At 46.9% G+C, this 15,658-nt stretch overlaps 1 protein-coding gene across 1 annotated transcript in view; it reads left to right on the plus strand.

Annotated features, from left to right (window-relative positions):
- Positions 1–7,873: 7,873 nt before the first annotated feature.
- The window catches only part of CCDC175 (coiled-coil domain containing 175), a 54,935-nt gene continuing 47,150 nt past the window's right edge, over positions 7,874–15,658 (plus strand). Inside the window, exons 1-2 of the mRNA XM_066608219.1 lie at positions 7,874–8,010; positions 14,142–14,227. Of these exons, the coding sequence (XP_066464316.1) occupies positions 7,941–8,010; positions 14,142–14,227 (156 nt within the window). The 5' untranslated portion in view covers positions 7,874–7,940. The remainder of the gene's footprint in view (positions 8,011–14,141; positions 14,228–15,658) is intronic.

Here is a 15,658-nt window from a genome sequence, read left to right on the forward strand (position 1 = left end):
CAGTCAAGATGCCAAGGGGAGCAGTCAGCAGTCATAGACTCAGCAGCGGCTGGCACTGCAGGCTGGGTGAGTGGAACACATGTAGGGATGCTGCCTAGCCAGAGGTCATTAGAGGGTTGTGATTACTACTGGGAGACTTATTACTACTGTGGCCAGCATAGGGGGCATTATTATTACAGGGACCACCAATATAGGAGACACTACTGGGGCCACTTTGCAGGTCACTATTACTACTGGGACCACTATTGGGGTCATTATTACTATACAGTCTTAGGGCTTATTTAGACAACCGTATATCGGCTCGGTTTTCACGCTGAGCTGATATACGGTGTCCTTGTCTGCAGGGGGGGATGGAAGAGCCAGGAGCAGGAACTGAGCTCCCGCCCCTTGCCACTATTTGCAATGGGGGTGGGGCGGAGCTAAGCACTGGTACTTAGCTCCGCCCCATCTCACCCCCTCCTATTGCAAATAGTGGAGAGGGGCGGAGAGGGGGCGGGAGCTCAGTTTCTGCTCCTGGCTCTTCCATCCTCCCCCCTGCAGACAAGGACACCGTATATCGGCTCGGCATGAAAACCGAGCTGATATACGGTCGTCTGAAATAGCCCTTACAATTACAATTGGCTCTTTGAAGGCAACTGTAAGGCTAATGTGGCCCTCGCTGAAAATGACTTTGTCGCCCCTGGTTTAACCCTTTGCAATCCACTGTCTGACCTCTGAAGACATTATGATTTAAGGCTGTACAGCTGCAATGTTGGAAGACGGCCGTTGGGGTTCTCTTACTGTAGATTGCCAGCCTCTCTGCTGTTGGAGCCTAATTAACGTGGCACCTCATGCAGTACTGGCTTTAGCCAGCATATGGTGCCGTTGTATAACGGCATAAAAAAAGTAAGCCCCTAGGAAAACCAGGATACAAATTGGATTAGAAAGGGTTAAAACAATTACTTGGTTTATCACTATTACGAGTAATGACATATTGATTGTACACATTTTATGTATTGGTGGGGTCCCAGCTGTTGTAAGCCATTGAAGTGTAGGTTGAGAGGACTGCAGGCTCAATAAAGAGCAGTGGCCACATTGATTTTATCTCATAGGCTGGACTCACACGAACGTATATCGGCTCGGTTTTCACGCTGACCCGATATACGTCGTCCTCATCTGCAGGGGGAGAGGATGGAAGAGCGAGCAGCAAGAACTGAGCTCCTGCCCCCTCTCTGCCTCCTCTCCACCCCCTCTCCACTATTTGCAATGAGGAGAGGCGGGATGGGGGCGGGGGTAATTTTCAGAACTTAGCCCCACCCCGTCCCGCCTCCTTTCATTGCAAATAGTGCAGAGGGGCGGAGAGGGGGTGGAGAGGAGGCAGAGAGGGGGCGGGAGCGGGAGCTCAGTTCCAGTTCCTGCTCCTGGCTCTTCCATCCTCCCCCCCCCCTGCAGATGAGGACACCGTATATCGGCTCGGTGTGAAAACCGAGCCGATATACGTTCGTGTGAATCCAGCCTAAGGGTGTGTTCACATGAACAGAATATTTCCGCAACCTGCACCTAAAGATGCAGCTTAAAGGAAGTCTGTCAACTAAATTTGGCTATTAACCCAATATACTTTTATGCGCTGTCATAAGGAACGCAGCGTTTCCTTTATCTTTTGCCAAAGTGACTCCTATGCAATGATATTGGCCAACAAGTTTCTCCCACGGGAAGAGCTGAAGGCACCACTCGGCAAGAATCGGGGTGGTTTTTAGCAGAAAAGCCGATCAGACAATATGGGACTCATTAGCATAAAGCGTGGGAGAAACTTATTGGCCGATATCTTCACAAAGGAGACACTTTGGAAAAAGGTAAAGCTAACACTAGTTTTTTTTTTTATGGCAGCGCATACATAACAGTATATTGGGTTACTAAAAAAGCCAAATATGCGTCACCCAATTGCAGGGCAGCCCAATCACCACATCCCCCAATAGCATGCAGAAACCAGATTGCAATATGAGGGAGCTAAATGTTCAGTGCAGACTCATGTGCAGGGACTAAACACAACTCAAGATTGGGGGATGCAATCCTTGGTATCAGTTCATATGTACAGACTATGTTGTCTGCAGTCACCCCTCCCCCAATCTTGGGTTGAGTTGAGTGGCTGCACATTAGTCTGCACTGAACATTTGGCTCTGTCATATTACAATCTGACTTCCTGCATGCTACTATGGGATATGGTGATTGAGCCAGCCCTGCAGTATCAGGTGATGCATATTTGGCTTCTTTTTCTGTAAGCTATGTCTTTGTGCATTTTTTCTCTCACCTCTGTGATTTTATATTGGGTTACTAGGTCAAATTTCAGTGGCAGACTTCCTTTAATTCACTGCTGTGGATTTCCGCTCCATAACTCACATATATACATGCGGATTTTGTTGCATAATTTTCTGCGTCTTTAGGTGCAGATTGTGGAAATATTCAGCTCTTGTGAAAGCAGTCTTAGCCTGGGTTCACACAGGGCGGATTTGCTGCTGTTTTGCCGTGGATTGCCGTTGCGTATCCGCACTGCGGCAAAACCGCTGCGTTTGCAGTGCAATGCAGCACAAATGAGTTTTGCAAAAAAGCTGTTCTCACAGGGCGGATTTTTTCCGCACAGCCGCAGTGCGGAAATGCAACTGCGGCGCGGTTTTCAAAGGTGCAGCATGTCCATTCTGTCTTTTCCGCAGCGCTTTTTTGTCCATAGACCTCTATGGACGCAGCTAAATCCGCACCAAAATACGTGGCAAAAAGCAAAAAACGCTGCAGAAAAAAAACGCTTGCCAAAATTAACCTTTGAAGCAGTTTTGCCGCAGAAGCATTTCTTCTGCGGCAAAACCGCAACGGAAAAACCGCAGCAAATCCGCCCTGTGTGAACCCAGCCTAGGGTGCTTAGGGTGCATTCAGACCACCGTATATTGGCTAGGTTTTCACGCCCAGCCGATATACGGCGTCTCTCTCTGCAGGGGGAGGAGGCTGGAAGAGCCGGGAACAGTGCTCTGAGCTCCTGCCCCCTCTCTGTCTCCTCTCCACCCCCCTGCACTATTTTCAATGAGGAGAGGTGGAAGGAGGGTGGGGGGCTCATTCCCAGAACTTAGTCCCGCCCCTGTTCCGCCTCCTCTCATTGCAAATAGTGCAGGGGGTGGAGAGGAGGCAGAGAGGGGGCGGGAGCTCAGCGCACTGCTCCCGGCTCTTCCAGCCTCCTCCCCCTGCAGAGAGAGACGCCGTATATCGTCTGGGCACGAAAACCCAGCTGATATACGGTCGTCTGAATGCACCCTTAGGGACTTTTCAGATGGGAAGGAATATGCCCTCCAATGGAATATTCATCCGCTGAAATCTGCACTACAAACGGCGAATTTTGGTACAGAATTGAAAATGGCAGAATCCTGCTGGCAATTCAGGGACGGCATATTGCGTAATGCTGTTGCAGAATATTCCATCCCCTGCAAAAGGCCCCTTGCAAGAAAACCAATATTACTCCCAAAATTGCTCAATATTGGCTAGAAAATTACCTTAACTATGTGCAATTTGTGACACAGCGCACGGTGTAATTTCAGATACAGGGTCATTGACTTTTCATTTGTGGCCAGCCCTCCACCAATCTGAGAATGATGGCATGATGGATCTGTAGCACATCAGTATTAGGGCGCATTCAGATGACCGTATATCGGCCGGGTATTCACGCCGGACGATATACGGCGTCCCTCTCTGCAGGGGGAGGAGACTGGAAGAGTCGGAAGCAGTGCTCTGAGCTCCCACCCCCTCTCTGCCTCCTCTCCGGCCCTCTGCACTATTTGCATTGAGAGGGGATGGAGCGGGGCTAATTGGTGAGAATTAGCTCTGCCCCGGCCCCCCTCCCCTCATTGCAAATAGTGCAGAGGGGCGGAGAGGGGGTGGAGAGTTGGCAGAGAGGGGGCAGGAGCTCAGAGCACTGCTCCTGGCTCTTCCAGCCTCCTCCCCCTGCAGAGAGGGACGCCGTTTATCGGCCGGCGTGAATATGCGGCTGATATACGGTCGTCTGAATAAGCCCTAAGGGTAGTTTCACATGGGCAATCGCAATATCACAATTTTGTTAATGAGATGTTTGAACATCAGCGCTGTTGTTTCTCGCAAAATCATCGCTGCTGCTTGCAATTTTCTCACACAAAAGACGATAGGACTTTCTAATGTTAAAAACGCATTTCACGAAAATCGTAAGTTTGTGCGTTGCAATGCGATAAAACGAAAGTTTCATGGGGAAAGAAGGGTGATAAAAAAAGTGCAAAACGCAGAAAGATAGGACATGCTGCGATTTCCTTTCACGCAACATCGCATGAGTGAAAGCATCGCAAGTGGGAAGGAAACCATTGAAAAGCATGGATTTCATAATTCTGCGTTTTCATGCGCTCTCACGTCACGTGATTTTATTGCTTGTGTCAACCCGGCCTCAGAAAATATCTTGAGCTGCTGAAGTATTGCTTCTTGCTAGGAAGAAAATCTGACAAAATCACTGACCCTCTGGTGGATCTGACACTGCTGCTGGTGATAACAGTTTGCATTACTGGATGTTAAAGGGTTACTCTCATCATATAAAGAGATGGATATAGGATCACGTTATGATGGAAAGGGATCTGACCTTGGGGACCTCCACCAATCCTGAAAATGAAGGGTCCACAACACTGAGGGGATGTAGAAACGTCAGAATCCAACATATATGTTTTATACATGGATTCCGCCTCTAAAAACTGGGGCTGAAATCCACATATTTGTGTTGCGCATTTTGTCGCAGATCCGCACATGGATTTAGCGCTGTTAATGGGCAGACTTCGCGTACAGAGGCTGGAAATTCTGCATGCAGATTTTGACTGTTCCCGGAACTAAATCCATGTCTGTATCCACAGCAGAAATATGCAGATTTCGTCCGGCTTCACGCAGGCATATGCACTTTTGCACGTGCTTCAGTGCAACGTATTTGCGCCGTGAACGAGTCTGTTTAGTGCACATGTCTGTGTATTACACTGTACCTTTTATTGCCTCGCAGGGCATAGTTTTTTTTACGTGAACAACACAACCACACCCCAATTTAAATGGCTAATTTGTGTAATGAGGTTCAGATGTGTTTTTTTTTTTACTAGTGGAATTGCACACTGTTTCACGCATCGCTGTGTGCATTACGTGCGCACCCCCTATTGACTTCTATGGGGACCCTTGGTGCATAAAAATAGAACTTGCCCCGTCTTTTTTGCATGCACAAATGTGTACGAACCCGTTGACATCAATGGATTCTATTTTTTGGGTATTGCGTGCACAAATATGTTCGTGTGATATGGTTTTTTTAAGGGGAATCCGTGCCGAAAAATTCATGTTGGATTCTGCCTTATGTGGATGTGCACATACCCTAAGGCCTCATGCGCACGGTACACACGGAAACCAGCCATGAAAGCAGCAGCTGACCCTGCGTACCTGTGTGTGCAGGCGGCGTCCACGCGGACCTGTCGTCTGCCGACGTCTTGGTACTGCGGATGATCTGCATGGCTCACCGTCAGTCATGTGCTGTACATTTTTTTAAATTTAAATTCCTGATTTTCTCGCGAAATCCGCGGGTCATCCACATTATCAATTAAAGACGAGTCGCGGGTCGGACAACTTCCATCAACTTCAATGGAAGTTGTCATTGTGGGAGCTGCAGTAAAATGGAGCATGCTGCGATCTTTCATCCACAAGTGGAAACTCGTGTGCATGAAGAATCTTTTTTGAATTGCATGCTATGAAGTGTTATGGCTGCGAAAGCCGGAGGCGGACGCCTGCTCCGGATTCCGCAGCAAAAACCCGCCTGTGTGCATTGGGCCTTATTGTGGCATGCCCTTCTATGTTTTCCTGCACTGAGCCACTCCTAGCCACCCGGCTGTGCAGAGAACAGCAGCTGCCCTCATTCATTTGCCAGGTGCACAGAATCGGCATGGCACGTACAGGGCATTGAACAAAGAAATGAAATTGCAACACTCAGTGGCATTAAGACTTCATCCAGCAACAGTTACATGTTAGCTTAGGGCAGGGGTCCACAATTTTTTCTGGTCTGAGGGCCACATTGCCGTACTAAAGCAGCTCCAAGGGTATTTCCATCTGAGACATTTATGGTGTATCCTGTGGAATAAGCTGGCGCTATACAAATAGAGATTATTATTATATGCCATAATAAATCGGAGTAAGTTCCACTTCCAGGACTTCCACCTATTCGGAGAATGAGGGTCACCTATCCCCAATCATCACTCCAGAGTGGAGAAGACAATGCATGTGCCATCCTGTACGCAGTGCAGGCACAGAAGGGAGAGGTCAGAGGTCACAAACTCTGCAACTGCTGCTGCTGTTTCCGCTATAGCGTGCTCCCATATAAAGTGTTACCATAGCTATAGAGTGCTCCCATATAAAGTGTTACCATAGCTATAGAGTGCTCCCATATAAAGTGTCAGCTATAGAATGCTCCATGCAGTGTCAGCTATAGAGTGCTCCCATATAAAGTGTCAGCTATAGAATGCTCCATGCAGAGTGTCAGCTACAGAGTGCTCCCATGCAGTGTCAGCTATACAGTGTCCCATATGAAGTGTTACCATAGCTATAGAGTGCTCCCATATAAAGTGTCAGCTATAGAGTGCTGCCATACAAGGTGTCAGCTTTAGGGCTTATTTAGAGGATGGTATATCGGCTAGGTTTTCACGCCGAGCCGATATACGCTGTCCTTGTCTGCAGGGGGAGGAGGATGGAAGACCCGCGAGCAGGAACTGAGCTCCTGCCCCTAGGCACTATTTGCAATAGGAGAGGAGGGGGCGGAGCTAAGCGCGGTACTTAGCTCTGCCTCGCCCCCTCCTATTGCAAATAGTGGAGAGGGGCGGATCTCAGGTTCTGCTCCAGGCTCTTCCATCCTCCTCCCCCTGCAGACAAGGACAGCGTATATCGGCTCGGCGTGAAAACCGAGCCGATATACGGTCGTCTGAAATAGCCCTTAGGGTGCATTCACACGAACGTATATCGGCTCGGTTTTCACGCCGAGCCGATATACGTTGTCCTCGTGTGCAGAGGGGGGAGGATGGAAGAGCCAGGCCCAGGAACTGTGCTCCCGCCCCCTCTCTGCCTCCTCTCCGCCCCTCTGCACTATTTGCAATGGGGAGAGGCGGGACGGGGGCGGGGCTAATTGGCACCCTTAGCCCCGCCCCCGTCCTGCCTCCTTTCATTGCAAATAGTGCAGAGGGGCGGAGAGGAGGCCGAGAGGGGGTGGGAGCACAGTTCCTGGCCCTGGCTCTTCCATCCTCCCCCCCCCCTGCACCCGAGGACAACGTATATCGGCTCGGCGTGAAAACCTAGCCGATATACGTTCGTCTGAATGCAGCCTTATAAGAGTGCTCCCGTATATACTGTCAGCTATAGAGAGCTCCCATATAAAGTGTCAGCTATAGAGTGCTCCCATACAAAGTGTCAGCTATAGAGAGCTCCCATACAGAGTGTCAGCTATAGAGAGCTCCCATATAAAGTGTCAGCTATAGAGCGCTCCCATATAAAGTGTTACCATAGCTAAAGAGTACTCCTATACAGGGTGTCAGCTATAGAGTATCCCCATATAAAGTGTTAGCTATAGAGTGCTCCATACAACCTTTCAGCCGGAGAGAGGCCCTATTAACAGCTAGGGTCCGGTCCTCACCGCCAAAATTTGCTGCACCGCTAAAGGGTTAACTAATCGCATTTTTCTGAAATTGATAAACTCGATAGTAAATGTAAGAAGACATTGTTCTCCCCTCAGGCTTCATTGGTACGGTCTATTTCCTTACAAACAAAGTGCTGCCAGACTATTCCACTGCCTTAAAGCAGGGGTGTGTGTTGATGGAGGCGTCCGGTTTCCATAGTAACCGTGTCTGCTCGCGAGCGAGTAGGCCCTGATTTTTGGAGACGGAAAGCCCGGAGGAGACACGATGAGTGCCGGTCTGTCAGTGCCGGACTGCCGGGCAGTGCGCGCGGTGCTGGAGCACTTCATGGAAGTAGGTATGTGGCGGTGAGATAGTAGGAAGGATCGGCAGTGATTACCGGGTGAGATGGCCGCACATGAGCTTACAGGAGGATGTGTACTGCAGCTCTGCAGCCATAGTAATGTCATACACTGGGGCTACTCCCCATCCATCGTCTCCTCGGTGCCTGACATGGCTACTAGAGCTGGGGGGTCCCTGCAGCTCCGCTGTGTGAGGGGGCGCGGCGCTCCTGCTGCATGCACTGCACTACTTTTAGTGGGGTTGCTGCCAGGTATTGCAGTTTAACCCATTCACTGACGAAACTCCATATCTATAGCCAGCTGCCACCCACGATTTCTTCCACTAAATTTGCTGTCAGTCCAGGCTTATTAAAACAGGCGAATGCGCAAATACGTTCACCGCTACAGAGCTTATTTTCGCATGAATCTGTCAAGTCTTTCTTTAAACTACCAACTTCCCACTGTTGCGCGCATGAAAAAAACCCAATCACGATGTTAGGCCCCGCCCTATCTTTACTCGCACGTATAAAACTACACGCAAGAAAGGTGGGGCGAGGCCTATTGTCTGTCGCACTTAGTAATACCGTGCCAGGATCACGCTTAAGGGAAACCAAACTATTGAAATCGATGGTTTTGTTTCATCTCGCTTTGCAGGCGTGACTTTCACCCCCCCAGAATATTAAGAAAACACGACCATCCATGTAACCCCTAAAGGACCAGACCCTTTTTAGGGATTTTACCCGTGGGCTGGTTTCACTGCCCTATTCTTTTGTCTTCAGCCACCAAAATTAATTTGTCTTTTTTTTTGTGTGTGACATATTGGGCTATTTTTTTATTTATTTTTATCTTTTTTTAGTTATTTAGTTTTATTGGGGGTAAAAAGCTAAAAAATGTTTTTTTTACATTTATAGTTGTATTTTTTTTATTTAGTATATTTACATTAGTATAAAGTATCGGAACGGGTTCCTCATTTTGTTTCGGACATTTTCTATAATATGTATAGTTTTGGATTACAGGGCGCATACGGCGACAGGTTTGGTTTTTGTCAGTGGTGAGTCATTTTCGTTTTTATGTATATGTTTTTATTGTTTTCTGTAATTTTTTTTCTTTTACTTTATTTTTGTAACTTTTTTCACCATCTATTTCTCCCATGACGTCATATAAGACCTCTGGAGGACATTCACATAGTCTTTTTTTTTTTTTTTGGACACTTTTTTTTTTTTCCACTCCTCCCCTGTAGCTGGGGCATCCATAGGAGTCTCAGTTACAGGAAAATATCCCCTATAGTGACAGTAGTCACTGGCAGAGATGATTAGGGTCTGCTAGGACCCTGCAGCTCTGCTCTGCCATGGGATCCCGGCGGTCTTGTGATCGCAGAAGGGGTTCAAAAGGTTAAAAACCATTTCCTTCTTCTCCTCCGGGTTGTCAGCTGTGGCTAATAGCTGAGGACCCAACCTGTTCCTGCTTGATTGTAGGAGCAGAGGCTTTTCCCCCACGCCGTATTTCCGCTGTCCTTGGGGATTAAAGCCCAAGACCAAACGCCGTAAATATACGGCGCTTCGTCCTTAAGGGATTAAGCCCTCTGTTGCAGATCTACATTACCGGTACATGCAGATTTGACTACGGATTTCACCCCATGCAACATAATGAGGGTTCTGGCAGTCACGATGTGTATGTAATGTGCTGCCTTTTAAAGGGGTTGTCTGATTACCGGACAACATGCCCCGCTTAGCACCCATGGTGCTAAAATAAAAGGAATTATACTTACTCATCATATGCTGCCACGATTCAGCACTTTAGCCCCGCTGTGATCCCGTCATTTGTTGTGACAGATAATGTCACTAGAAGTCACACTGGTGATGTTACCAATCAGAGGCTGCAGCACCACCGTACTGCACTCATGGCGTCCAGGATGTGAGCGCTGATGCGAGGACAACAGTGATACTGCAGCGGTCACCGGATTTCCAGTGACATCCTCTATCACAACAAATACTGGGACCACTGCGGGGCTGCAGCGCTTATGATGGCAGAGGATGTGTAAGAACACTCTTTTCGTATTTTAGCACAGGGGGCGCTAAAGGGGCTCATGCAGGTGTATAACTATAGGGGATACAGATGATGCGGTTGTACCCGGGTCCAGGAACCTTAGCGGGCCCATAAGACCTCTCTTCTCCATATAGGGAGCCCAGTACTATGAATAAAGCATTATAGTTGGGGGCCCTGTTACAGGTTTTGCATTGGGACCCAGGAGCTTCATGTTACACCTCTGGGCTCATGTTTGATGATGGGTTGCCATGGGTCTCCCAGAAGCCTCAGGCCTTGGCCATCAGATTTTCCCAATATGAGTCTGACATTTAATCTGCAGCAGAAATTAAATGTTGAGCCTCAGAGCTCTGCCGCAGATTTTCATGCCTGTCTGCACGCAAATTTAGCCCCAGTCAATGGGGCAAATCTATGTGTAGTCACCTAGTGGAGGAACCATGCCAAGAATTGACATGCTGCTTATTCAATCAGAGGCACCGCTCAGTCATTCATTAAATGACAGCTGAGGGCTGCCTCTGATTGGTCACAGCGCTCAGCCAGTCAGAGGCAGCGCTTTCAGGAGGCAGAGATTTTTCAATCTCCGGCCAGAAGAGAAGCTGAAGAAGAGTGTCGGGGACCTGCTAGAAGACGCACCAGATATGACAGCGCTTCTAAGGTGATGTATTGTTATTTTTTTTTTTACAGTTAGGGATTATTTTCAGGGTAGTATTTTCGCCGTGGGGAGTCCCCTGCCACTGCTGTCACAACAGTTGCAGAGGATCACGATCATCTTCCATTGATTTCAATAGGGCTGGTGTTGTTGCTGCAGGCCCAATTAACCCCTTAATGACGCGGACCCTTTTTCTTTTTCCATTTTCGTTTTTTCCTCCCCCCTTCAAAAAAATCATAACTCCTTTATTTATCCATCGACGCCACTGTATGAGGGCTTGTTTTTTGCGGGACGAGTTGTATTTTTCAATGGTGCTATTTAAAGTACCATATAATGTACTGAAAAACGTAAAAAAAATTCTAAGTGGAGTAAAATTGAAAAAAAACAACACATTTCGCCACCTTTTAGTGCATCTTGTTTCTACGGCGCACAAACGGCAACAAAAGCGAAATGATAACTTTATTCTATGGGTCGGTACGATTACTACGATACCACACTTGTATAGGGTTTTTTTTTTACTATACTATTTTTTTTTTTTCAATTTACTACTATACTATACTACTCTTTTATTTTTTTCAATTATTTTCTGCGGTCATTTTGTGCACGCAATAACTTTTTTATTTTTCCGTTGATGTAGTTGAGCAACGGCTCATTTTTTTGCGGGATGTCCTGTAGTTTCCGATAGTGTCAATTTGGAGTACATACGACTGTTTGATCGCTTTTTATTGTCTTTTTTCTGGGAGACAGGGTGAATAAAACAGTTAATTTCTGGCATTTTTAATTTATTTTTTCGGACGACGTTCACCGTGCGGGAAAAATAATGCACTATTTTGATAGATCGGACTTTTGCGGACGATACCAAATACATTATATTTATTTTATAATTTAGTTTTTTTTAATAATAGATATGGCAAAAGGGGGGTGATTTAAACTTTTATAACTTTTTTTTTTTTTTACAATTAAAAAAACTTTGTTGATATTTTTTTTTACTTTACTTTGAAGTTCCCCTGAGGGACTTTAACATGCGATGCTTTGATCGCTCCTGCAGTATGACGTAATGCTATAGCATTACGTCATACTGCAATTTAACAGGCAGTCTATCAAGCCACCCCACGGGGATGGCTTGATAGGCAGTCTGGTAAGGCAGCCCTGGGGCCTTTCATTAGGCCCCCGGCTGCCATGACACCTGCACGGCTGCCCCGATCTCACTGCGGGGGGAGGCCGTGCCATGCAACCTCTCTTCATACATACCCCGCCGCTTCATGACGTACCGCTACGTCATGGAGCGGGAAGGGGTTAAAAAACAATGGGAGAAGATCGCTAACTCCTGCCGCGGCTGTGAGAGCAATGGCAGGAGATTCCTTCAGCCCTGCCAGGATGAGACGCTGTTACCCTGTGAAAACGCCTCGCATCCTGGGCTTCAGAAGGATTGCAAGAGCGATATTGGGGCGTCAATCACATCCCAATATTGCTTTCACCAGTGTGCAGGAGCCCTTATTGTATTTTTTGGGAGGCGGAATAGGTTTTTTGTTTGTTTTTTTAAAGGATTTTTAACTTTTTTTCCATGCAGGATAAACTGTGTTTATAAATTGTGTTCAGTTATTGTACAGTTCATTACGGACACGGCAATACCAAATGTGCTTTTTTTTTTTTGTTTGTTTTAGGGTGAAGTCAGACGAGTGTTTTGTTTTTTTTTGTGTGCACATATGTGCGGAAAACAAAGCGCGTCTGATAGAACCATTGGCTCCCTATGATGTGTTCACATGTATGTCTTTTACAGGCGCAAAATACACCTGCAACAGATAGGACGTGCGTGCGCCAGGATGGTCCGTGCTGTCACAGTGTTCAGTGACAAGGGGACTCCCCGTGGGGCTGAAGGAATCCCCTGCCACCAGAGACCTAGAGACATGGTGCAATTAAAAGCATTCTTTTATTCCTCCAAACAATAAAAGTACAACGTTTCGACTCTCCTTAGTCTTTTTCATGTATAAATCTAAAACTCACATATATACACTTGTATGGAGACATCACATAATAGACAGACAAATCACAGTATCCAGCAAACCAGCGAAACCCACTTAGTTAAGCCCACCTGGACCTGGTGTCATCATGGCGATTAGCTCCTCCATCCAAGCGTCAGTGTGTCAGGCACCTATCAATGCGCATGTGTCATATAACACGATGCACTCGTCATGGAAATTCTCACGAGAGCTCGTGTCATGACAAACTATTCATCTACTGCGCGGGATCATGCGAGACTGGAATGATAGTGAGCAATCAGCGTTATCAGAGTACGCCGCCAGTCTATTCCATCACTGCGCATGCGCGAATTTGTGGATCTTTGGCTGTACGTATACTACGGGCACATCAGGAAAGCTTATATACAAGAAGTCAAACAAAGGCTGATCCATATTGCCCTCAGCGCATAAACCAAGATAGATCTTAATGAGGACTGATAGCATGTAGTGGGATTACTTGGCAATAACTCATATACTTGAGTGTCCCTCAACTGTCTGAGGACTTCAGCCTCATATTTACTGGAATCCATCACCAGCGCTGCCTCTGATTGGCTGAGCGCTGTGACCAATCACAGGCAGCGCTCAGCTGTCATTCAATGAATGGCTAAGCACTGCCTGTGATTGGCTGAGCGCTCAGCCAATCAGACCAAGCACCTTCTGGAGGTGGGAATTTTTAAATCCCCAGCAAGCAGCAAGTGCTTCAGAGCAGGGGACCAAGTGAGAAGACGCGCCGGAGCCCTGACAGCAGCGGAAGGTGATGTTTTATATATTTTTAATTTTTTACAGTAGCTAGGTATGATTTTCAGGGAAGGGCTTATATTTCAAAGGCCTTTCCTGAAAATCACTGCGGGGGTTGCCTGCATCCCATTGCTTTCAATGGGGCGGCTGCAGCGCCGGCCCCATTGAAAGCAATGGGAGAACATCGCGATCCCCTTCCCGGCTCACAGATGTCCTATCTTTTGCAGGTGCGAGTATTTTGCACCTGTACAAGACAAACATGTGAACACATCATAGGGACCCAATGGTTCTATCAGACGCACTTTTTTTTTGTGCACATAGGCACACGCAAAAAAACGCTTGTCTGACTTTGCATTAAAAAAGGATTTATTTTTAGCTAATATTTCACATGTTTTTTTAATTATTTTTATTTCTTTTTACATTTTTTACGTCCCTGTAGGCGACTTGATGGTACGATCATATAATTGCTATGATAACACAATGCACTTCATCTGTATTGCATTGTATTATCGCTGTTACTAGCAGTCATATGCCATAGCAGACCCGCACGCCGGGCAATGGTGATGACCGTACGGCAGGCCAATGGCTTCACACAGGGAGTGTAGTCATGTTGTGGATTTTCACATCTTCATCCTACGCTATCTACCACAAATCCGCCACTACTGAACATTTCCTTACAGCTTCTCCTTGTGTTATTTAGAGAAGCAGGTTAAAGACAAAGACCCTGGGTTTGATGAAGACATTTCCCAACACTTGATGGCAGTGGCAGATGCTGTGATGGAACTGGTAAGAAGGGACCCTTTCATTATTTATATATATATATATATATATATACACACAGAATGCAAAAATACTTGTAGATCACATCGAATTTATAGTCAGAGAACATACAGTGGGATTTCTTAAAGGGGTCGTCCAGTTAACGATTAACTTTATAAAATTGGATCCAAATGATCTCAAACAATAAAGCAAACGGGTACTTACCCCTGTGATCAGAGCTGCAGCCCCACAATTCTCCCGGTGTGTGTTAATAGCAGAAGTCAGGTGATTGCTCCCTGCCAATCAGAAACTGCAGCCATCGGCACTCACATCCTGGGCACCATGATGGCAGGAGTTTGGAATGGTAATGCATCTGATTGTCAGGCAGCAGTCACCTGACTTCCACAATCAACCTACACTGGGTGAATTGGGAGGCTGCAGTGACGTATCTCTGGGGCAGGGGAGGCTAAGTACCATTTGTTTTATTGTTTTAACCCCTTCAGTGGCAGGTTTATTATTACCAAGTTAGTGCAGCAAGCCCTGGAGATTTTCCTGAGGCAATTTGAAGTGGCAAACGTGGCACAATAACTGTGTCCTGGCCAGCATTTCAGCACTAGAGCTGTCCACGGAAATCTCCCGTGGTTTAACTACATGGTCAGTGCAGCAAGACCCGGAGATGTGTGCCACTAAAGGAGTTAAGCCATTTAGATCTAATTTTACAAAGTACATTTTTAACTAGACAGCCCCTTTAACCCAGAGCTAATGGGATGTATCATGAAATGTTCTAGATTACCGGACAACCATAGAAGATTGCATAATATTTAGTAACCCTCAAGTTAGATAGTGTAAAATCAAAAGTTAGCAAATCACTTTAGCCATTCTCTGCCAAAGCCAGATTATAAGAAATTGGGGACACAAGGAATTTTACTGCAAACGGGGTGCAGGAATCTCTCCATACAACCAATTTATGTCTTTTCTGCTTGGGATGTGTATATGACATGGAGGCCCTTATTGTAGACACTAGAGATGAGTGAGCATACTCGCTAAGGGCAATTGCTCGAGCGAGCATTGCCCTTAGCGAGTACCTGCCCGCTCGAGAGAAAAGGTTCGGGTGCCGGCGCGGGGGAGCAGTGAGTTGCGGCCTGGGAGAGAGAGATCTCCCCTCCATTCCTCTGTGCTCTCCCCCGCAGCTCCCTGCCCGCCACTGGCACCCGAACCTTTTGTCTCGAGCGGGCAGGTACTTGCTAAGGGCAATGCTCGCTCAAGCAATTGCCCTTAGCGAGTATACTCGCTCATCACTACTAGACCAGCTCAACCAAATCCTCTTTAGATGGGCAGGAAAAATAGGTTGTATTTGGGCATATTAAGGAAAAAGGAAGATTCCCCTCCACTTTCTGCACAGGCAATAAGATGCTGTCAGTATATTCCACTCAGGTCCCTAGAGCCCTCTTATGTGTC

The sequence above is a fragment of the Eleutherodactylus coqui genome, chromosome 6 (assembly GCF_035609145.1).
Source record: "Eleutherodactylus coqui strain aEleCoq1 chromosome 6, aEleCoq1.hap1, whole genome shotgun sequence".
Lineage (NCBI taxonomy): Eukaryota > Metazoa > Chordata > Amphibia > Anura > Eleutherodactylidae > Eleutherodactylus > Eleutherodactylus coqui.